A 25,249-nucleotide genomic window follows, 5' to 3' on the forward strand; every position below is an offset into this window, starting at 1 on the left:
AGAAGTGGATGCTCACAGTCGGCTATTGGATGGATCACATGGCCCCCAATGAAGGAGCTAGAGAAAGTACCCAAGAAGCTAAAGGGATCTGCAACCCTATAGGTGGAACAACATTATGAGCTAACCAGTACCCCGGAGCTCTTGACTCTAGCTGCATATGTATCAAAAGATGGCCTAGGCGGCCATCACTGGAAAGAGAGGCCCATTGGACATGCAAACTTTATATGCCCCAGTACAGGGGAACGCCAGGGCCAAAAAAGGAGACTGGGTGGGTAGGGGAGTGGGGGTAGGTGGCTATGGGGGACTTTTGGTATAGCATTGGAAATGTAAATGAGCTAAATACCTAATAAAAAAATGAAAAAAAAATCGTAAGTAATACCAGATGTCTATAAAAAAAAACCAAACAAACCTATAATGTGAGCTGGGTGTGATGGTACACACATTTAATCCCAGAAGTCTACAGGCAGAGGCAGGCAGGTTTCTGTGAGTTTAAAGGCTTGCCTGAGCTACATATTGAGTTCCAGGATAGTCAGGTTACCTATAGAGACCTTGTTGCAACAAAACAAAACAAATCCCAAAACTATAATGCACTTAGCCTATCACCCTCAACCAAAACAAGGATTATTACCCAATCACACCAATGAACAATTATTTAGCACTGAAGTTGTCCTTTCCACTTTCAAATAGGAAAATGTTCAGATAAAAAAAAAGTTACCTAGCAAGAACTGTAGCATGCGATTTTTTTTTCTTTTAAAATATATTTGGTATTTTATTTGTATGTCATGTGTATATGTGTGTGTTGCTTATATGTATATCTGTGGACCACATGCATGTAGTGTTTGTGGAGGCCAGAAAGGGTGCCAGATTCCCTGAGTCTGGAGTAACAGATGCTATGAGCCATCATGTGGGTGCTAGGGACTGAACTCAGGACCTCTGGATGAGCAGCCAGTGCTCTTAACCACCGAGCCATCTCTCCAGCCCATCTTCTTATATCAGTCTTCCCCTTGCATAAAATACAAACACTAAAGGATATTTAAGGAAGGTACCCAAACTTCCTTCAAAATTAATCTTCAAGAACTCTCCTAAATGGTTTCAGAGCTCCCCTTTAAAGAAACAAAATCTTCATTTGCTTCTTCTCTCCATGAGGCTTTAATGCTCTAAGCTATTATAATTCTATAAGCCTTTCTTATGAAGTGCTATTAATAACTATATAAGTGATCTCTACAAGTATAGTCTTTAGGTCATAGACCCTAGGTGAGAGCTTAATACTATCATTCTTCATGGAATTAGCACACACTAGTAGCATTAAGTGGACTCCATGAAGTTGTGTGAGGAAAGTGGAAGGGGGTGGATATGGAGACGGTGGAGGGCAATGACTGAGGATTAGATTTCATCCAAGTGTATTATATGCATATGTGGGATTCTCAAACAAAAACGAAGTGGTACTAGAAGGACTTACATTAGCACCTTCTCAATGGAGATATCCTAAAATCAAACAGTTTCCCACAGCTTTAAAAGAGAGTATACATTCCGTTGTATAATGCAACACGCCAGTCATTGTTAGCAGCAGTGAAAGGAGGCTCTAATATATTGTTGATTCCTAGTCTGTTTAGACATGGCTCTTCTTCACCTACACAGTAGCACTCATGTACCTCTCTCAGCATTGATAAAGTCGAATTTTGGAATAAAATCTAATAAAACATCATTGTCCTTTATGTTTATGGTGCTTGTACATGTTAAAATCTCCAAAAAGATTTAAAAATAAAACCTTCACCTACACTCTTGTACCTATTCTTTTTTTTTCTAATTTTTGAAGAATATAATTTGAAATTTTACGTGTATACATTTTTTGCCTGCATGTATGTATGTACACCATGTGTGTGGTTGGTGCCTGTGGAGCCAGAAGAAGATATCTGATCCTTTGGAACTACAGTTAAGGACACTTGTGAGCTGTCATGTATGTGCTGAGAACTAAACCTTGTTCCTCCATAAAGGCAGGGAATGCTCTTAACTACTAAAACATCTCTCTGGGCCCCATGGTTTGTTTTGTTTGTTTGTTTGTTTTGCTTTTTTAGATGTATTTATTTTTCATGTATGTGTATGAATATTTTGCCTGAATGTACTTCTGTGTACCATGTGCATGCAGTACCCATGGAGGCCAAAAGAAAGCATCAAATCTCCAGGAAAAGGAGTCACACTGTTGTGAGCCACCATGTTGATGCTGGAAAACAAAACTAGGTTCTTTGTTTGCAAGAGCAGCCACTGCTCTTAATTGCTGAGCTACCTCTCCAGCTAGCTATTCTTAAAAGCAATAAGTGTGTCTACTTTTATAAAGAAAATCCATTATAAATTGCACATTAACTGTAATAAGGAAACTCAGGACATCACTTTCTTGCTACCTGTTGCCAGGTACTTTCTTCCTAAAATTAAGTCATTTGATCTACAAAAGGGAGTGCTGTCTACAAATGGTTGCTATGGGAGAGATTCCATGGTGTGTCATTGCTTGTGGAAAGTTTGTGAGGTAATGCATGCTATGGCTAGTTAAAGTCTGTTTAAAAAGTCTTCCTTGTTTCACCTGACTCTCAGTTGAGACAGACAACCTATGAAATTCCACCTGAAAAAATGGTTCAAGTTATACTCAGGATGGGAAACAAAGGATGTGAGCACAACAAAGTCTGCTTCGAAAAGGGTTAGGAAAGCCAGTCAACATTGAAAGATGTCTTGGTTCACCTGACTCTCCATCGAGACAGACAGCCTACGAAATTCCACCTGGAAAACAAATGGTTCAAGTTATACTCAGGATAAGAAACTAAGGAAATGAGCACAGCAAAGTCTCATTTAAAATGATGTTTTGGTTTTGATTTTGTTTTTGGACAGTGAGTGTCTCCAGTATTCCTGACCAGCTTCCATCTTCCTCTGTTGCCGAGACTGGCTTTCACCTCTTGATCCTCCAACTTGTATCCCCTGTGTGTGGGGTTATAGGCATGCACCATCATGTCCAGCTAAGAATGTTATTAATTATGACCACATCCATACTTTTTCAGGTTATATCTTACCTGCTTTATCTCACTTTTTAACTGCATGATTCCAGTTCGTTCAGTTTTTGTTGCTCCAACAGCACCAATCTCATGGATGGAAATAGCAGGACTCACATTTGAATCAGTGGGACGAACTGTATAGAATCAAAGAAAAAAGAAAAATCAGTCTCATTTTCTCAATCATTTTAAAAAGACTTAAATGTGCATCCTTCTTTTGTTTTTAACATAAGAAAAACCTAGTATAACCTTGCTGTTTTAAGTGTGGTTCTTGGACCAGCAGCATCAGTACCACAGAAGATACTGATAGCAGAATCTCAGACTACTTCAGAATCTTCACTTTAGAAATACCTCCAGCCTGAGTACTATTTTCTAACTTTAAAATAGACGATGATGATGATGGTGATGGTGATGGTGATGATGATGATGTTTTTGAGACAGGATTTCACTGTGTATCCCGAAACTTGTTTTCCCTCTCCAGACAGGCTGGACTCCAACTCAGAGATCTGCCTGCCTCTGCCTCCTGAGTGCTGAGAGTAAAGGTCTGTACCCCCATCACCTGGCTACTTTTATGATTTTTATTTGTTTGTTGTGTGTATGTATGTGCATGTACACATGTGCAGGAACAAATGTATGCCACATGTGCAGAAGAAGGAGCTGTGTTCCATGGAGCTGGAGTTCCAGGCAGCTGTGAGCTGATCTACATAGGTGATAGGAACTGAACTTGGAGCCTCTGGAAGAACAGTAAGTACTTTTAACTGCCATGCAGTCTCTCCAGCTCCTGTTTTCTAACTTGTGCAGGGAGTGGAGGGGTGCTAAGGGAATGAAGTCCTGAGTGAGTATGTGCTGTTGACACTGGCATGGCCATGCCAAGGACTCCAATGCCTCTGCCCCATGTAGCAGAACCTTCCCCAGGTGAGGTTCAGGGGCTAGCAAAGCCTTCCTTGGGAATCTGAGTATGAATATTGATAGTGTGTGCAGAAAATATCTACCTTAGTTGCCTTTCCCCAATGTTTACAGCCTTAAGGTTGCTCCTATGGAGACTCGCTAACCCAGCCCCCTTGTTCAGACATATGCAATAGCCTCACCTCCTGTTCAACTGTATATGATAAACACTGTCAATAGGACAAAACGGCAACCAACAGATTGGGAAAAGATCTTTACCAATCCTACATATGATAGAGGGCTAATATCCAATATATACAAAGAACTTAAGAAAATAGACTCCAGCAATCAAATAACCTTATTAAAAATGGGGTACAGAGCTAAACAAAGAATTCTCAACTGAGGAAACTCGAATGGTTTGAAAAGCACCTAAAGAAATGTTCAACATCTGAAGGGGTTTGCAACCCCATAGGAAGAACAACAATATCAACCAGACTCCGCAGAGCTCCCTGGGACTAAGCCATCAACACATGGCTCTAGCTGCATATGTAGCAGAGGATGGCCTTGTCATGCATCAATGGAAGGAGAGGTCCTTGGTCCTATGAAGGCTCCATAGATGCCCCAGTGTAGGAAATTGAGGGCAGGGAGGTGGGAGTGGGTGGGTGGGTGGAGGAACACCCTCATAGAAGCAGGGGGAAGGAGGATGGGATAGGGGAGTTCCAGGAGGGGGGAAACTAGGAAAGGGTTTAACATTTGAAATGTAAATAAAGAAAATATCCAATAAAAAGAAAAAGAGAAATGTTCAACATCCTTAGTCATCAGGGAAATGAAAATCAACCTGAGATTCCACCTCACACCAGTCAGAATGGCTAAGATCAAAAATTCAGGTGACAGCAGATGCTGGAGAGGAAGTGAAGAAAGAGGAACACTCCTCCATTGTTGGTAGGATTGCAAGCTGGTACAACCAATCTGGAAATCACAGTTCCTCAGAAAACTGGACTTAGTATTATCTGAGGACACAGCTATAACACTCCTGGGCATATACCCAAAAGATGTTCTAATATATAACAAGAACACATGCTCCACTATGTTCATAGCAGCCTTATTTATAATAGCCAGAAGCTGAAAAGAACCCAGATGTCTCTCAATTGAGGAATGGAGACAGAAAATGTGGTACATTTACACAATGGAGTACTACTCAGCTATTAAAAAGAATGACTTCATGAAATTCTTAGGCAAATGGATGGAACTAGAAAATATCATCCTGAGTGAGGTAACCCAGACACAAAACAACACACATGGTATGTACTCACTGACGAGTGAATATTAGTCCAAAAGCTCAGAATACCTAATATACAATTCACAAACCACATGAAGCTCAAGAAGAAGGAAGACCACAGTCCTCCTTAGATGGGGGATCAAAATACCCATGGAAGGGGTTATAGAGACAAAGTGTGGAGCAGAGACTAAAGGAAAGGCCATCCAGAGACTGCCCCACCTGGGGACCATCACATATACAGTCACCAAATGCAGACATTATCGTGGATGCCAAAAAGTGCTTGCTGACAGGAGCCTGATATAGCTGTCTTCTGGGAGGCTCTACCAGAGCCTGACAAATACAGAGGCAGATGCTAACAGCAAACCATTGGACTGAGCACAGGGTCCCCATTGGAGGAACTAGAGAAAGTACCCAAGGAGCTGAAGGGGTTTGCAGCCCCATAGGAGGAACAACAATATGAACCAACCAGTACCCCCAGAGCTCCCTGGGACTAAACCACCAACCAAGGAGTATACATGGTAGGATCCATGGCTCCAGCTGCATATATAGCAGAGGATGGCCTTGTTAGGCATCAATGAGAGGAGAGGCCCTTGGTCCTGTGAAGGTTTAATGCCCCAGTGTAGGGGAATGCGAGGGCGGGGAGGCAGGAATGGGTGAGTGGGTGGGGGAATACCCTCATATAAGCAGGAGGAGGGGGGAATGGGATAGGGGGCTCCTGGGGGGGGGTTAGGGAATGAGGATAACATTTGAAATATAAATAAATAAAATATCCACAAAAACAAACAAACAAAAGAAAACATGATAAACTTTGGGGATGCTGCAGTTTCTTCATCAGAGCCCAATCCACAGACTTCAGATTTTCTGTGTGTCTGTCTGTCTGTACATGCTTGTCTTTTCTTCTTTTCCTCACTACCTGAGTCAGCTCTCTCCCAGGAGGCCATGGAAGGACACAGCAAGACTTAAATAATACAAAACAAAAATAAAACCAAATATGCTAAAGTCTGGCCATCCCTCCACCTGAAAAAGTATAACTTAAAGTTAATAATTGAACATATGAGATAATCCTTTTTTCTCACTTCTTTAGGTTTTTGTTCTACTTCTTTAGGTATACAGCATAAATAATACTGTAAAAACTCAGAGTGCATGATGGTTTTGATCGACACATGCTGTACACATGTATTAAAATAAAATAATACTTGTAATTTCAGTGATATATAAAATTAACACCTGTTAATTAAAATCTAAAAGTGTACATGAAGATTAGGTTGTGATACTTTAGAGGTATAATTTAAGGTTGAAGGGACATAGTAGATATGTTGCAACTACCAATATACACACACCCATAACATTATCAGGTCTGCTGAATTACTGACAATTTGAATACAATAGAGATTCATACTGTGGGTTTTTAGTTGTCCTCCTGAATTAGGAAAATGAAAGGTAATTTACTATATAGTTAAAAAGGAAACATGAGGGCCAGCAAGATGGCCCAGCAGGTATAAGCCCTTGCTACCTAGTCTAATGACCTGAGTTCAGTTCCTGAGACACATATGTTGGAAGGAGAGAACCCAGTCTTGCAAGTCGCTGGCTGGCCTCCATAGGAACTGAATGTGTATGTTTCCAAATCTTTTAAAAAACGTGTGCTATGTGTGTGTGTGGGGGGGGGCAGAGAGACAGAGGGAGGTAGGCAGAGTGCGTGTGCGAATGAGCAAACATGTCTGCCATGGTATGCATGTGGAGGTGAGAGAACAACCTTCCGTGTAGGTCCTTGACTTCTCCCTTGTTTGAGACAGGGTCTTTCTAGCACAATGCTGCATATATTGACTAGCTGGCCCACAGGCTTCCTGAGAGCCCCCTGTCTCTGCCTCTCATCTCAATATGGGAGTGTGTCGATTAGTTTTTTGTTTGTTTTTATTGGTTTTTTTTTGTTTGTTTGTTTGTCAATTTAACACAAACTGGAGTCATGTGAGAAGAGGAAAGCTCAACTGAGTCAATGCCTCCAACAGACTGGCCTGTAGGCAAGTCTGTCAGGGCCTTTTCATGGTTAATGGTGGATGTGGGAAGGTCCAGCCAATGGGAACCAGTGATTCTAGGTTGTAGAAAGAAGAAACTGAGGGAGCCACAAGGAAGCCCCGAGGAGCAAACTAGTAAGCAGCATTCCTTCATGGCCTCCACAGCAGTTCCTGGCCTGCTTGCGTTCCTGCATTAGCTTCCCTCAGTGATGGCCCGTGACCAGGACTTATAAGCCAAATAAACCCATTCAGTCCCATGTTGCTTTTGGTCATGGTATTTATCACAGCAAGAAAAGCAAACTAGGCCATGGCTGAGGTGGGATTGCAGACATAAGGTACTGAGCTCAGCATTTATGTGGGTACTAGAGATGCTGACTCAGCTCATCAAGTATGGGCAGCAAACACTTAAACCATCAGCCCTCTCCCTAGTCCAAAACCTTCTGTTAAATTGAATTTTTCTTTTAGATTTCAAGTATTGTTCCAAAGATAGTTTTGCTTTTACATGTTTTATTTATTGGAGTTCTATTTATTTGGGGACTAAGAGCTCCTATGATAAAGAGCAACATTTTAAAACTGAGGACTAAAATTCAGTTCCCGGAAGTACAAGTCCAGTGCGTGGGTCTTACCGCTTCGTTCCACTCCAAACTCTTTGCCACTGAGAATGTGATGCAGGAGGTTCTTCATGGCTGAAGGACTGAGATTCATCAGGCCCTCTGTGGCTTCCTCAGCTAATGGACAGAAATTGAGGCAGAAGGAAATCAACTTTGCTTCCCACATCCTCGTTTTCCATTTTCTCCTTGAAACAAGCTCTCACTACACAGTCTAGGCTAGCCTTAAACCTATCATCCTCCTGCCTCAGCCTGTTAAGTGACACAATTGCAGGAACTTGGTGACCACACTTGGTCTGCTCATGCCGATGTGCCCTCTCCTTTCCTCTATGATGGAAGTTGTACCCTCTACTTCCTTTCATCAGATTTCTAAGTCACTTTAGAAGATGTGGGTTACATAACAAATTTCTAACACTAGATAATTGCCTGTTCATACAACACTAGGTTTTTACTATTTAAGAACAGACTGTGGCCTTCCCCAGCCTTGGCAGGGAAGCAGGCTGAACAGACCTTGAGTGCTTGCCACAATGGGCTTAATGATCTACGTGATTGCACATGCAACTCCTATAGGAACTTAGAAGAATAGACTGCCCAATGACCTTGCTTCGCAACATAAACCAGCTGAAACAAAGAATGGGTCTGTGAGATCTCCCTATATAAACACAGTGATGAATATTAAACTTGGAGCCTTGATCAGAACCTTTGTCTCGGCTTCATCCTTCTCTCGCATCCTGTCCTTTTTATTTCCAGCTCCCCTTTCAGGTACCCATTTCGTCCATGGCTGCTGGACGGCTACAACAGACTACCTAGATTGTAGATTAGCTGTCTCGTTACTTTCTTCTTCATTCTGTTTCCACACTGTTGCATAACTCCCTACAGTCTTTATTTGAAGGTGAAAAGAATGAAAGTTAACAAGAGAAATGGAAGGCATTCAGAAAATAGCAATGAATGTACATGCTCACAGTTAAACTCAAAAGCTTTCAGTGTATATGGTATTCACAGAGATGAGTCTGTGAATTTATTAAGAATACTAAGGAGAACTTGAATGTGTTCATCAACAGTAGTCATTTTTTGAAGGGAACTGCATATAGGTCATCATTTTAAGCCATATTAGTACAAGCAAGTATGACACACAGCACCTGACATTGAAAGGTTTACCATTAATTTTAGAGAGATAGAACATGTAAACAGGAGAAATAAAATAAAATTAAAAAATAAAAACAACAAAATATGGTGTATAGCACTGCTTAAGTGAGCAATATAATCAGTGACTGTTTGGAAATCAGAGGGGACATCAGTCTTCAAGAGTAGAGATTGATAAACTAGTTTGCAGGCGGCACTACTGAGTTAGTAGCTACTCAGAAGCACCTCCTGCAAACGATTTTGATGATGCCAACAGGAAGACTATTACAGGCAAGGAACAGTAAAGAATGACTGAGAGTTTTATCATTGCTGAGGTTTATTACTGAATAATTATATTGTGTTGCTTAGTTTTTTGGTCAACCCAGTAAGAGCTAGAAGCATCTGGGAAAAGGGACCCTCAATGGAGGGAGTGGCTCTGGCAAGTCCTGTGGGGGCACTTTTTGATTAATGATTGATAATGGGAGGGCCTAGGTCACTGTGGGTGGTGTCATCCCTGGGCAGGTGTTTCTGAATTCTGTAAGAAAGCAAACTGAGCAAGGCATGGGGAGCAAGCCAGTAAGCAGCGCTCCTCTATAGACTCTGCTTTAGTACATGCCTCCAGGTTCCTGCTTCAGTTCCTGCCCTGCCTCCCCCATACCTTCATGTCATCATGTTCAAGTTGTAAGCTGAAATCACCCTTTTCCTCCCCAGAAGTTGCTTTTGGCCATGGTACATTATTGCCACGATAGAGACCTAACTAGGACACAAACCCTCTAAAAAATACATTCCTTGATACCACACTTGCAAAATCCTATGCAAAACATTTATTTCTAAAAATGTACTGATTGGAAATCATTTGAAATCAAACAGACATGGCATCAAATTCTACTATATACTATATACTGGTGATGTTACATTGGGCAGGTTATTTAATATTTTTATTGGGGGAAAAGTTTGAGACAAGGTTTCCCTCCATCTGCCTCTGTGTCCTACCCAATACTTTTCTTTCTTTCTTTCTTTCTTTCTTTCTTTCTTTCTTTCTTTCTTTCTTTCATTTTTTTAAATTTTCAGTTTCTTTATTTGCAGAAACAGAATTACATTGTATTCTCTAGTGGGTGGTTATAAAGATTAAATAAGATAATACATAAAAATATAAAACCAAATAACAGTATCTGATAAATAATAGTCATAAAATAATTATTGTTTCTCTTCTTGAAGGATATATATATCCTTGAAGATATATGTGAATATATATTTTGAATGATCTATATCAATTAAAAGCCTTTGTGCACCAGACATTATGATGACTACCTATAATCCAGGTACTCTAGAGGTGAAGGCAGAAGGATCACAATTTATAGGCTCACCTGGGCTACTTGGAACATCTCAAAAAATGTAGAGCATATCTACCTATTTTATGAGTACTGGTGTTTTCCCTGCATGTATGTCTATGTATCGTGTGTATGCAGTGTTTAAAGAAGCTAGAAGAGGGCAATGAATCCCCTGGGACTGGAATTCAGAGAGCTGTTAATTGCTATGTGGGTGCTAGGATTCAAACCCATGTGTTCTGGAACAGAAGCTAGTGCTCTTAATTGCTAAGCCATCTCTCCAGCCCCTCTAAGAAGAAAGTTGAAAGCCATGTGGGGAAGTGGAGAGATGGCTAAGTGGTTATAAGCGAGTTCATTCCTAGCATCCATGTCAGGTGGCTTATAACACAACCATCTGTAACTCCAGCTCTAGGGGATCTGATATCCTTGGAACTATATAGGAACAAGTACTCACATACGCACACATAAACAGACATGCAAATATACACATAATTAAAATTAAATAATTGTTAAAATGCCATTTTAGGAAATATACATGAAATGAGTTTTAGTTTGAGTTTTGCCACAGTGATTATATTTTCTATGCCATCTCTAGCTCTTTTATACTTTACACTTTAGGCACAGCCTTGTGCAGACCACACATAGTCACATATAGCTATAAATGTGTCCTGATACAAATTTGTAAACCTATTTAAACATTTTTGAAATATTTTTGGAGACATGGGCTCAGCATATAGCCCTGTGTGGATCAGACTGGCCTTAAACTCAGAGCTCTGTCTGCCTCTGCCTCCTGAATGCTGGGATTAAAGGTGTGCACCACCAGTGCCTGGCTTTTTTTTTAAATTCAAGTACATGGTTCTCAAGTGTGAAAGTCATAGGTGGCCTGGCTTTTTTTTTAAATTCAAGTACATGGTTCTCAAGTGTGAAAGTCATAGGTGGCAAGGTTAGAAAGCACCATCAAAAGGTAGATAAACCTGTGAGACAATTCTGCTGTATAGCTTCCTCGGGCCAAAATTATTTTCTCAACTGAAATTGTTATGCTGACAAATAAACCTATAAATACTTTAGAGTCTTGTTAGAAAAACGTTGATAAAATCCTTCCTTCCTTGTTTGATCATGATATTGAGAGACCACTACCACTATGATGCACTTTAGTGAGTGACTCACACTTGGTGTCCAGGAGCTTCCTTCTTTGAGTCAGAATCCAACACAGTATGTCAATCTCCAAAGCCCTTAAGGTGTTAGGAAGAAGTTAGTTGAAAGGACTTAGTTAAGAAGACTGTGAAATGCAGAGTCTCCGAGGGATCTTTGAAGCTGCTGAGCCAGTACACAATATACCATTTTTTTTTGCTCCCTTTGTTAGTGACCAATAAATTCAGAAAAAAAAAAGCCTCACACAGCTCTGTATCTTCCTTTCCATGTCTCTTCCAAACTCCAAGGATCTGCACGAGAAGTGAATTCCACCTAAAACTAGTTACTGTGAATTAAAGAAATACCTGAACATCGAAGAGAGTGTGCTAGTTCTGTTGCCATAACTTGTATGATCAAACCGATTCGAAGTCTGAACATTTCTGCAAAGAGGCCAGGCTGAGTTCTCATATACATGGCAAGATAGACCATTATTTCCTGTGTAAAGAATGGAGATAAACAAGTGTTAGCACAGGTTTCACAGTGTGTTTGTTGCCTTTGTAAATCGTCAGGTCAGTTACAAATAGTGACTTATCAACTGCCAGGCTAGGCTTTAATCACTGCCCACCTGTGTAAGGGTTGAGATGCTCATGTCGCCTTCACTGGCTTCATCTATCAGCTTAGTGAGTGCCTCGTACGGTAGAGGCCTAGAGAAGAAAACAGTGACTAAAGATCAACTTCTACAATAACGTAACCTAAATAGACTTTAGAGAGTAAAAACTCACCACAAGTCCAAGCCACTGCCTTAGCCCATCATCATCAGAACAAAAAGCTCATTCACTACATCTGTGGCCCACTCTGACTCCATTAAACCTCACCCTTCAATGTCTTTCCAGACTAGTGTTTTATAATTTGTCTTCAACATGGAACAAGTAAGCATAATAGCTACAAAGAAATTTACTTTCAGCTGTGTCCTTTGGAAACCATTTTATTACTTTATAGTCACATCTTATAGGGTTATATTGATATTTTATTTATTTTTTTAAAGATTTATTTATTTATTTAAAGTGCATACACTGTAGCTGTCTTCAGACACACCAGGAGAGGGCATCAGATTCCATTACAGATGGTTGTGAACCACCATGTGGTTGCTGGGATTTGAACTCAGGACCTCTGGAAGAACAGTCAGTGCTCTTAATCACTGAGGCATCACTCCAGCCCCGGTATATTGATATTTTAAATAGTTCCATCAGTTCAGCTATAGTTGCAAACACACATACACACAGGTATATATACACATTCATATTTGTGACTCTCAAACTTTTGTGGGAGTAGCCTTTTTATTGTGTATTTTTGTGGGGAGAGTCATTTGTTTTTTTTTTAAATAGGATTTTATTATGTAGCTCAGGCTGGCATTACATTTTTTATCTGCTTGCCTCAGGCCTCTGAGCATTGGAATTAGAGCCACATATCACCACAACTGGTCAAACCCTATGACTCTCTCCCATTGACATGACATAAGATTTTATTTTAATTAAGTTTGTGTGTGTGTATGTGGGGGGGGGGATGTGTAGCAGGTGCCCTCAGAGGTCAAAGGTGTTACATCATTCCCCAACCTCTGGAGCTGAAGTTACAATGGGTTGTGAGCTGTCTGACTTGGGTGCTAGGAAACAAACAGGTCCTGTAGGAGCAGAATTCAATCTTATCTGTTGAGCCATCTCTCCAGTCTTGACATGGTGTGCTTAGCAAGCATGTGTCAGGGCATATTCTTTTGAAATGCTTCTAGTGACACAAAAGTGATCTTATTTGTGATACAAGGTTGTGTTTACTAAAAGCAAGGCCTTACAGGTTAAACTGTGTCCTTCATCACTCAGATGTTGAAATTCAGTCAACATCTTTAGTACCTCAGATTTTAATGGATTTTAATGAAAAGTGGGCTCTTAAGAAGTGATTAAAGTGAAGTTATTAAGATAGTTCCTGATCTAATATGACTAGTGTCCTTATAAAAATGGGACATTTTGGACACAGAGACATGTATAGGATGGGAAAATATCAGGAGACATAGGGGAAAACAGCCATATACAAGCCAAGAAGATGCCTAGAATGAAGTCCTTGACAGCCTTCAGAAGAAACCAATCCTGTTGACACTGTAAAACTGCCAGAATCAATTGCTGTCATTTAAACATCCAGTCTATGATATTTGTCATGGCAGTAGAAGAAAGTTAGCCAAACTATTTTCCTAAAGTATAACTAAGACGTTACATATAGAATCTGTGGCAAATGTCTCTCTAAGCCTCCATCCAGTACTGGACCTTACAGGCAGCTGAAATCTTATATATATGAACTGGAAACAGGGTAGTCTGCAGATACCACCGAAGCATCCCTGCTAAGTGTTCTCTCTTGTCAATCCCTGGTTAAGCTCACTAGCTAGGCATGGTGGTGCATACCTATAATCGTATAATAAGGGGACTGAGGTGTAAAAGGATTGCATGTTACAGACAAGACTGGAACATATGGTAATACTGTCTCAAAAAAATAAGTCAATTAAAAAAACATTTTTACTACACTGGTTATTGTAGTAGAACTGGCAGTTGGGGAGACATGCTGTTTTTTTTTTTTTTTAGGTAATTCTTTCATAGAAAACCAGATTTACTTTTGATCACTTATGAAGTTAGAATAATTCTAAAAATATTTCTTTTAAATACCATCTGCTTGTAGATTTAAATATCGGCACTATCATCGCATGAACTTAGATAGACTTAGTGCAGATAAACTTTACTGGTGTGGCTAGTGGTAAGTGACTACTATGGGTAGGGATTAAACTTCCACTCCTCACCCTCTTGTCTCAGTCTATCCCAGGGGACTACTGCTATTCAGAAGCTACAGTAAACTGGGCCAGTGGCAATCTGATGACAGTGTTCTTGCAGACATGCCACCTCAGGCTGCTGCTCATTTTCCCTTTCAGCTTTGACCTTCACACCTTTAGTCTAGGCTCCGCCCCACAGTTACCTGGCAACAAGCCAGGTATGTCTGACTCACTATAAAAGGGGCTGCTTGCCCCCTCCTCACTCTCTTGTCTTCTTGCTCTTGTTCAGTCCTTTTGTTCCTTCCCCTTCCCATTCCCCTCCCTCTTCTCTCTCCACATGCTCATGGCAGGCCTTCACTCCTCTATTCTCTCTCCCTCTCTCCCCTCTCTGCCTTTCTCTTCCTCTACTCCTTCAACTTCCCTACCCATGCACTGAATAAACTCTATTCTATGCTATACCATCATGTGGCTGGTCCCTTACAGGGAAGGCATGCCTCAGCATGGGCCTGCAGAGGCACCCCCTTCCCCCACACCTCCACCAAACATAAAACGCACACCTTTGATTTGTTCTTCAGCAGCATGGAGCTATATCAATAGCAACCCAATGCTCTAACTACATACTTTCTTCTATTTCTCTTTTAGACTAAGGTTGTCTTTTATGTTGCTAATTCCTGATCTCCTGGTGTGGTGTGGTGTGGGATATGTGTGTGTGTGTTTAAAAAAGTAGAATTAAGGAATTTGAGACTGGAGAGATGGCTCAGCGGTTAAAAGCACTGACTGCTATTCCAGAGGTCCTGAGTTCAATTCCCAGTAACCACATGGTGGCTCACAACCATCTGTAATGGGATCCGATGCCCTCTTCTGGTGTGTCTGAAGAGAGCTACAGTGTACTCACATACATTAAATGAATAATAGGGGGGATTGAGGAAAAGTCAGTAAGAAAACTTTGATTATTACTTCCTATAAACACTCTCTTTAACTTACCTGTACCCTGTCATTCTCCTGTGCTGCAGCCTTGCATATAAGATATTCTACAAAGTAGGGTGAGAAAACTGTGCCAAGCCCACACAATTTCTTAAAGGTGCAGAGAAACTCTATCAAACCCAACCACATGACCCACTCACGCAGAGATGGTCTTCTCTCGAGGTTCTGGAGGAAGTCCTACTGTCAGGTGTTTCTGGTAGGACAGAAGGTCTGTGCAGGCCTAGGCAGAGGTAGCAAAGCTTACCCTTTTCAAAAAGAAACCTTCATATTTCTAAACATTTTTCCTGTCAGCCAACAAAACTTAATCCCCCTTAATTTACAGCCGTACACCAAGCTCTCCTTCTCATGAAACATGATCAGAAGACAGATTTCCAGGAAGAAATCAGGAGGCACTTCCACCTTCTAGAAGGCAGAGACTTTCAGCTCAGTGTAAACTCACTAAGATCTCAAACTCTTCTGGCTTACAACACCTTTATAGTCTGCAGTTCTTGTGGTTCAGTAACATATAATTGCCACTCACGAATAAAAGGCTAACTGAATACCAGAAACTTTATAGATGTGCTAAAAAAAAAAAACCCTAGAAGTTGTGATTGCTTTAAACAACAACAACATAGGAAAATCAAGCTTTTCTCCTCATGTAGTGCAAAGAATTGAACCCAGGATCCCAGGAATGCTAGACAGTACCCTACCACTGAGCTATACTCCCAGCACGTAGTAACTTTAAAAGTGCACCCCCCATTTAGATTATGTATACATCCAAGAACTTATTAGTACCTCATCAAGTGCCTCCACTTTCTTCCGTAAGATCCCAGAGATATATCGGATCAGACCCCAGTGCCGAATTTCACCAACTTTGACATACAGTTCACTAAGAAGCTCTCTGACAGTAGCCCCCCCTTCTTCATACAATTCAGTGTTCCAGTCAGGTCCTCTGGGATTTTAAAGATGGAAGTATATTAATTATGAGAAAAATATTTTATCTTAGTATTATAATGGATATGCTTGTTGTAACCTCCTTTAGTAGAAAACTATTTAGTAAAAACTCTTAAAAGCTGTAATTAAGAGTCAATCTTGAGCCGGGCGTGGTGGTGCATGCCTTTAATCCCAGCACTCAGGAGGCAGAGGCAGGCAGATTTCTGAGTTCGAGGCCAGCCTGGTCTACAAAGTGAGTCCCAGGACAGCCAGGGCTATACAGAGAAACCCTGTCTCGGGGGGGGGGGGGAGAAAGAAAGAAAGCACTAGGACTAACACAGAAACCCTGTCTCGAAAAACCAAAAAAAAAAAAAAAAAAAAAAGACAATCTTGAAATCTAAATGTCCAGACACAAATTTTGTAATTTAGCTTTTAAACAATGTGTTCTTTTACCTATATCCCAAGCTTCAACACGGTTGAAATTATAAACAGGTTTAACTACTCCAAATTGTGAAAGCATACTGTATTTTAAGAACTAAATGGTATTAGAATTTGTGTTGAAAGGATCCAGATGCATGACTGTTATGAATTACTGTTACACAAATCAACCTAGAGATGAAGAAACTTATCTGAAATCTGGAATTTATTATATGACAAATGTAGATAATTTATTAAATGATGTTAAAAGCATCAAGTAGCTATCAGAAAAAAATATGCCTATGCCTGACAGTCTAACTGTAATGACATATAAATATTAAAGTGCTAAAAAAACACATGGGAAAATTAGCTCATAATGTTGGAAGGAAGGAAGGAAGGGGATTTTCTAAGCATGAAACGTCACCAGAAGCCATAAAGAGTAGTGTAATACATTTACTTAAATAAAACAATAAAGAGGTATTACTGAAAAGAACTAAGCAAAGTGTAGGACAAATTATAAAATAATAAATATTTTAAATTCCTCCATCAATTCTGCTAAAAAGATAAAGAACTCTAACAGATAAAGACAAAAGAAAATTGAGCAGAATAAACATCAGCACACACGGATGTAGGAATCAACCAGCAGTTCCTACCAGTTCCCAGTTAACCATTCAGTTCAGTAGTTCTACTCTTGGTTATGTATCCAAGAAAAAATGAAAACACGGTTGTGTTAACTTGTACACAGATATTTACACCACTATTAGTCACAAAAGCTGAAAAGTAAAAACCACCCAAGTGCCCATCAGGTGATGAATAAAGGAACTGTGCTCCGGCCATACAAGTAGTATCTGACAGCAACGAACTGAAGTTTTGACATATGCTACAGCATGGAGACAAACCTTGCAAATACTAGTCAAGGATGACCTCCGAAGGACTCTCCTGCCTTCCAACTCTCAAGTGCCAAAATTACAGACATGTACCACTAAGCCTGTGTAAAATACCTATATATTTTGCTCTGCCAATCAATTCAAGTTGTGGTTTAACTGTAAGATGAATTCCTTCCATGTGTGTGAAAGAATGTTGGTTAAGAGGTTATTTACTATAAACAGTTTGTTATAGTGACTACAAAATGCCCAAATGTCCATCATTAGGAAAATGGCCAAATAAATTATGATATACTTAAATAATACATTTTAACATATCTATTAAGAAAATAAAAGGCTGGGCATGGTAACACATGGGGTTTTTTTTGTTTTGTTTTGTTTTTCTTTCTTGAACTCCTGATCTTTTTTTTTATTACGTATTTTCCTCCATTACATTTCCAATGCTATCCCAAAAGTCCCCCATACCCTCCCCCCACTCCCCTACCCACCCATTCCCACTTTTTGGCCCTGGCATTCCCCTGTACTGGGGCATATAAAGTTTGCGAGTCCAATGGGCCTCTCTTTCCAGCGATGGCCGACTAGGCCATCTTTTGATACATATGCAGCTAGAGTCCAGAGCTCCGGGGGTACTGGTTAGTTCATAATGTTGTTCCACCTATAGGGTTGCAGATCCCTTTAGCTCCTTGGGTACTTTCTCTAGCTCCTCCATTGGGAGCCCTGTGATCCATCCAATAGCTGACTGTGAGCATCCACTTCTGTGTTTGCTAGGCCCTGGCATAGTCTCACAAGAGACAGCTATATCTGGGTCCTTTCAGCAAAATCTTGCTAGTGTATGCAATGGTGTCAGCGTTTGGAAACTGATTATGGGGTGGATCCCTGGATATGGCAGTCTCTAGATGGTCCATCCTTTCGTCACAGCTCCAAACTTTGTAACTCCTTCCATGGGTGTTTTGTTCTCAATTCTAAGAAGGGGCACAGTGTCCACACTTTGGTCTTCATTCTTCTTGAGTTTCATGCGTTTAGCAAATTGTATCTTATATCTTGGGTATCCTAAGTTTTGGGCTAATATCCACTTAGCAGTGAGTACATATTATGTGAGTTCTTTTGTGATTGTGTTACCTCACTCAGGATGATGCCCTCCAGGTCCATCCATTTGGCTAGGAATTTCATAAATTCATTCTTTTTAATAGCTGAGTAGTATTCCATTGTGTAAATGTACCACATTTTCTGTATCCATTCCTCTGTTGAGGGGCATCTGGGCTCTTTCCAGCTTCTGGCTATTATAAATAAGGCTGCTATGAACATAGTGGAGCATGTGTCCTTCTTACCGGTTGGGACATCTTCTGGATATATGCCCAGGAGAGGTATTGCTGGATCCTCCGGTAGTACTATGTCCAATTTTCTAAGGAACCGCCAGACTACTTTCCAGAGTGGTTGTACAAGCTGTAACACATGTTTTTAATCCCAGCACTGGGAGGCAGAGGCAGACAGATCTCTGTGAGTTCAAGGCCAGCCTGGTCTACAGAACTAGTTCTAAGAGAGCCAGGGCTAAGAAAGGTCTTGAAAACAAACAACCCCAAAAAAGAAAGAAAGAAAGGAAGGAAGGAAGAAAGAAAAAAAGAAAAGAGAGAGAGAGAGAGAGAGATAGAGATAGAGAAAGGAAGGAAGGAAGGAAGGAAGGAAGGAAGGAAGGAAGGAAGAAAAGGAGAGGCGGGCGAGGCGAGGTAAGGCAAGGCAGGTACCGATGCTCCTACAAGCAGTCCTAATATAATTTACTGGGTCATCAACAAAAAGACATGGAAGAGCTGAGCACAGTGCACACCTCCCCCTTTAACCCCAGCATTCAAGAAGCAGAAGTAGGGAGATATCTCTGAGTTCAAGACCAGACTAATCTACATAGAAAGCTCCTGACTAGCCAGGGCTACATACTGAGACCCTGTCTCAAAAAAAAAAAAACAAAAACATAAAACATGGAAGAGTAAGGGGACTAGTTGGGAAAAAGGATAGGATTAGCAGGCAAGGGGCAAAGGAAGGTAAGAGGTTGGGGTGTGTATAGTCAAAATACATTATATGCATGTGTGAAAACGACATATAAAATCTACAGTATATAATTAACATACACTAATAAAAATTCAAAGAGAAAAGGAGAAATGTAAGGTAGATTTATGTACTATCAGATCATATTTCTGAAATGTCCATCAACAATTTTTCATTCAATATGCTCTTCTTACAATGTAATTCTTACACTTCTTCCCTCAGCCCTCCCTTTAAATCCAGTTGCCTTAATTAGCTTTCTGTTGCTGTGATAAAAACCATGACCAAAAGCAGCTTGTGGGGGAAAGGGTTTAGTTCATTTTAGATGTATAGGTAACAATTCATCATTGAGGGAAGTCAAGACAGGAACTGAAGCAGAGATCATGGAGGAGTGCCATTTACTGGCTTGCTCTTCATAGCTTGCTCTGCTTACTTTCTTATATAGCTAGGGACTATGTGCCCAGGAGTGACACTGCTCACACTGAGCTGGGTCCTTCCACACCAATTATAAATCAATAAAATATCCTACAGACGTGCCTACAGGCAAATCTGATGAAAGTGTTTTCTCAGCTGAGGTTCCTTTCCCTTCTCAGGTAACTCTAGCTCAGGTTAAGTTGACACAAATAAAGAGACAAAAGACAGCCTGTTCTTGCAGCCTGCCCTCATCTCTGTGTTAGCCCTTGGCACCGAGTTTAGCACTCCCTTCTGTGTTAGTCCTAGTGCTAGTTAAACAGCCAGGACTCCCCATCCCCACCCTGTGCACATGTCTCCTGCCTTTGAAGGAGGCAGAAAATTAATGCCCTTGAAGTGATAAGGTCCCACTCTTAAGCTATGGGAAAGAGACAACCAAACAGTCCCAGACAGCTGTGGCCGGCTTGTAAAAATGCACTGGTCACTGATAACAAAATGAGTCATTTCATCCCAGGTCAAAAAGGTCCTTTTGCAGATGTACGGTCCCTCCTTGTCTGAAGAGATGTGATTGATTTTCAAGGGTATCATTGCTTTACCCCTCACACAATCATGTAACGCCAAGGCTTGAAAGCCCCAGCGTATGCATCTCCTATATATAAACCCTGAGCCCCTAGACCTGGGTGTTGCATTCCTAACCTGCAGAGCAGGGAAGGTTGTGTCCCAAGTTCGGACTTGGAATAAAGACTTTTGAGTGTTTGCCTCAGTGTCCTGATCTCTGGAGGTCTCCTGTGTTTCTGGAAAACTGGGCCTAACACAAACACCAAACCAACCAAACAAAAACAGCAGACACCATGTATGCTTGTGACTAGGGTAAAAGAGGGACTAAGTAATTTCTGCTGCTAAGTTAGTTTTAAATACAGTTTTCACCTTGTCTTCTCTTGTGACACTCTAAGAGCCCCTTGTCATCATGCTGTGAGGATTTGAAGGTATTAGAGATGTAGGTAATGGGACTGGAGTTAACAGCCTGTATCTACTCTTGAGTACGTGAGTGAGCAAACCTTGGCTATCTTCATTCATGAATCAGTGTCTGACAAAAACCAAATGAGAGACCTTGGGCAAGAACTGCCTCGTCAAGACCACTCAATCCAAGAACTGTTAAAGTTGTACATTCTTATCATGCTATCCTCCTGCTCAAGCCACTGGGTGTTAAGGTGAATTTTTTAAAAATGAATCAATAGGTAACTGGAATATATATGCAGTGATCTTTAAGATATACAGTATTAGTGATAAAGAGTATAGAACAATCTATTATTATGCTAACTTTGGGCACATAGGGCTACAAATATCCACATATATGTCTATATTTACATATACATGTATAGAGCGTACCTAGGAGAATACACAAACAAAAATAACGTTGCCCATGAAAAATTTGGGTATTCAGAAACAGGTAGGGAAAATATTTGACCTTTTCACTATATATTTTGAAAATTAGGCTCTGGAGACAAGGCTCAGTAGTTAAGAGCATGTATTGCCCTCACAGAGAATAGGGGTTCAGTTTTTCACACCCACATAATGGCTTACAACCATCCAGAATTCCAGTTCCAGGAGACATGATGCCTTCTTCTGACTTCTGCAAGCACCAGGTATGCACATGCATACATGCATGCATTCAGGCAAAAACTCATATAATCATTCACATAAAATAACGTAAATCCAAAAAAGTTGACCTGTAAGAATTATTATCTATTCAAATATCAACTTTAAAAAACATGAAATAAGAAGTGCCTAAAAAGTCAAATGGGTACAAAATGAGCAATTGCAAGTTTTAAAAAGTAAAGGCTACTTATATAGGCTCAAAAGTGTATCTATCTTCAGAGAATGTTCTTAATTGCAAAGGAAGTAAACTGGAAGGTACTTCCTTAATAAAGGATCAAGTCAAGTGATGAAAAGCAACAGCATCAGCAGTGCCACTGGCAGTGCTTTCACAGAAAGGAACTTAAGTAGCAGGCCTGCAGAAAATAAAAATGCATCACTCGATTCTACTTAGGGAGGAATGTCCCAAACCCAAAAGGTAGGGTCATTTAGAAACAAATGGTCCTAGTTATCTTAATTTTGGAACTGTTCCAGATCAGTGAAGACACAGGACACATGAGAACTAAATAAAACACGCAATTTAAGATTTTGTTTTTACAATTCATACAAATTGATGATAGCATTGCTTAAATTTTCTGATTTGAGGATTACAGGTTTTAGAAAATAGAGCCTGAATGAATATTTAGGAGTTAATGGGGATCACATCTATGAAGGGGCAGGGGAGAGGAGGAGAAGGGAGAGAAGGATGGGGAGAGGAAGAGAGAGAGAATAGAGCAGAGTGACAAGTGAAGAGAAGAGAGAGGAGGAAGAAGAACCAGAGATGGACAGAGATACAGAGACAAGCTGGGTGGAAACATTTGCGGGATCCGAATAAAGGATATCCAAATATCTTGTTCTATCTATATTTACAACTTTCCTCTAACTCTGAAATTGTCAAAATAAGTTTAAGATGTGAAAAAGGTTTGGTGATATCTCATAATCTATTATCTGCTTATTATTAGAAACCAGACATGGCACCATGGGAGTGACTGATGAAGTAGGTTTTAATGGTGGAGAGAATTCTAGCAAGTAGTGACTGGGTATGCAAAGAATTTTGGCTCAAGTTCTGTCCCCCAGAAGAGCATAAGGCAAGGGAACTCTCAAAGGGAGCAGGGAGTTGGGGACATAGGATGATATCCCTCAGCAGCCTTGGAGGAGATCTGACTGGCTATTTCTGAGAGAAAAAATTCATGGCTCACACCTTAGTTATTGCTAACAAGTAAGGTGGGGGGGTGTATAAAGACCAGGACAGCCCAACATGACTGAAAATATGACTTTTGGGGGTTATTTTTATTTTATTTTATTTTTTACTGTTTATTTGACATGGGGTCTGGCTATATTGCTCAGGCTGGCTTTTAACTTGAAATATTCCTGCCTCAACCTCCTAAGTGCTGCGATTAGAGGTAAATGCCAAAGTACCTGGTTAGTAATTCTTTTGATTTGCAACTAGCTTAATATGGGACTATTACTGTCTTAAGTACAACTTCATGACTTTAGGATGCATGGCTTTTAAATCATATCTTGACTTGTCAAAGTCAGTCTTTATAACAGTCAGATTTGCTTAACAGTTGTTGAAGCTTAGCAATGGGAAAATGTAAGAGCCAAGGCCTCAGGGGGCAGCTCCACATAGATGATTTGCCTTGCATGAACAAGTCCTCAGTTTGATCCTGAGCACTGTAAAAACAGCATGTGAAGTTTCAGATAATAGGAATATCTTTGTGTTTTTACTTTCTCATTAAATAATGTTAGGTAAAAAAAATGCTTCTCATCTGATCTATTTCCCTAGCTGTGTGACCTTGACTAAATTGATCCACCTTTCCAAACTGATTTCTACATTTATAATAAATGTAGGTACTGAATTTCTCATTTTAATAAGTCCCTCTTTTTTTGTTTTTTGTTTTTTTTTCTGTGCTAGGAGCTAAACCCAGGGCTTTGTACTTACTACTAAGTAACCCCCCTCATTAAAAAGTATGAGGACTGAATAAGGGTGTTCATTCATTTGTCCAAAATACTTACACGTAGCAGGCACTGCAGCTTAAATAAATAAAAGAATGTCCCTGAACTCAAGGTGTTTCATGTTGAGGGGTGAGATAAATGCATGAAAATAGCAAAACAATACAGCAACAGTCACGTGTACTATGGTAGATGGCTGCCTAAGGAACCAGCGGTTCAGAAGAGGACAGGTTTCAAGCTAGCTTCTTTAAGGCTATGTCAGAACCTGTCAATCAGCCTGAAGAAGGAAGACAAGAAGGTCCCCACAGATAGAATAAATTTTAATCATTCTACTCTGCTTATGCAAAAGGTTTACAGGTTTTAGAAAATAGAGCCGGAATGAATATTTGCGAGTAAATGGGGATCACATCTATGGAGGGACAGGGGAGAGGAGAAGGGGGAGGAGGAGGAGAAGGGAGAGAAGGGAAAGAAGGGAGAGCAGAGATGTGAGAAATGGCATGGTATTGCTACACCCCCAATTGCAGAACAACAGGATGGTGGAAGAGGGGTCCAGAAGCAGGCAGGAACTTTATCATAGAGGCTTCTGTATGCTATACTAACTCTTAAGCTTTTTTGCTTTTGATTAAGAGAAACAAATAGGAGAATTTTCAACAGGCAATGAACTTGTTAAAATGAGCACATTAAAAAGACCAGTGTGTAGATTTGTATTTTTAATTTTTAAAATTTCCATTTAGGATTCCTTTGTGCTTTCTACTTCTTTACTGAGACTTCACTGTATTTTGTTTTTCATTTGTTTCTGGGGTATTTATAATTATTTGTTGAAGCATTTTAATAGTCCCTCTACAAGCTTTCTTGTTTAATCCTAGCATCTGCCTTATCTCTGCTGCCTCTATCAATTCCTTTTGCACATTCAAGATGAGGAATTCCTGGTTCTTGGTGACAATCAATTTTCCCTGGTACCCTGGACTCTGTATAGTATGTTAGAATAATGTAGAACTTACTAACCCCATCCCAGCAGGCCTTTTCTGATAATGTACTACTAGGGAAAGGGATGCTGCCTTACTATTGCTTTCTGGAGATGAACTGTAGCTTCCCCATTCAGCTTGCCCTTGATATGCAGGAGTGTCCTATCACTGCTGAAAGAGGGTGGCTCCCCATGAGGCTTTTTCCTGTATCACCCTAGAGAGGGAAAGGGTCACTCAGTTTCCATTCCCGATGCGGCCTCTGACCCTGCTGACCCTCACTCAGTGCCTAAACTCTTGACCCACTAGGCAGCAGATACTAGGACACTGTTCTATTACTTTTTCCCTCTTGCAAACCAGTTATTAGATGAATGGTTTAGCCTCTGCTGCTGCCATAATCTGGTATGTCATTACAGACCCCAAAGCAATAGGGACAACTAATCATGGAATGAAACTACCAAAATAAAACCTGTTTCTTTTTTTTTTTTTTCATATGAAAAAAAGAGCAATTTTATATAGCTAAAATAATCAACAATAAAATTCAGGTTATTATTTAGAGGATTTTTAAACCCTTAACCCTTGAATAATAAATAATTCAGGAGAGCTATGTATCTACCATAGTACAAAACTATATTAAACATGAGTAGAAACATGATCATTCTGTAGAAGAAAATACAAACTGTTAAATTCTTTGTTGTACCCTCCTTACAATCAACAAAATATTTTTCTGAACTATGTTAAAACTTGAGTTTGAAACAGAAAAAAAAACAATAAAATGAAGACAAGTTAGGGTAGAGTTTGTTCAGCAGTTACAAGCATTTGGCTGCTCTTCCAGGGGACCAGGGTTCAGATCC

The 25,249-nt window shown here is 40.2% G+C and overlaps 1 protein-coding gene across 5 annotated transcripts in view; it reads right to left on the reverse strand.

Annotated features, from left to right (window-relative positions):
• Phka1 (phosphorylase kinase alpha 1) overlaps positions 1-25,249 on the reverse strand; it is a 130,327-nt gene that overhangs the window by 15,372 nt on the left and 89,706 nt on the right. For 2 of the 5 annotated variants that reach the window (NM_173021.3, NM_008832.2), the window contains 7 exons: positions 15,962-16,118; positions 15,328-15,407; positions 12,026-12,104; positions 11,766-11,895; positions 7,838-7,939; positions 3,057-3,172; positions 2,731-2,769 (listed from right to left, as the gene is read on the reverse strand). In NM_173021.3, the coding sequence (NP_766609.2) occupies positions 2,731-2,769; positions 3,057-3,172; positions 7,838-7,939; positions 11,766-11,895; positions 12,026-12,104; positions 15,328-15,407; positions 15,962-16,118 (703 nt within the window). Of the gene's footprint in view, positions 1-2,730; positions 2,770-3,056; positions 3,173-7,837; positions 7,940-11,765; positions 11,896-12,025; positions 12,105-15,327; positions 15,408-15,961; positions 16,119-16,954; positions 24,613-25,249 lie in introns of those variants that run through there. The other 3 variants (XM_006527894.4, XM_006527895.4, XM_017318427.2) reach the window with 3 other exon arrangements.

The sequence above is a fragment of the Mus musculus genome, chromosome X, assembly GCF_000001635.26.
Source record: "Mus musculus strain C57BL/6J chromosome X, GRCm38.p6 C57BL/6J".
Classification (NCBI taxonomy): Eukaryota; Metazoa; Chordata; class Mammalia; order Rodentia; family Muridae; genus Mus; species Mus musculus.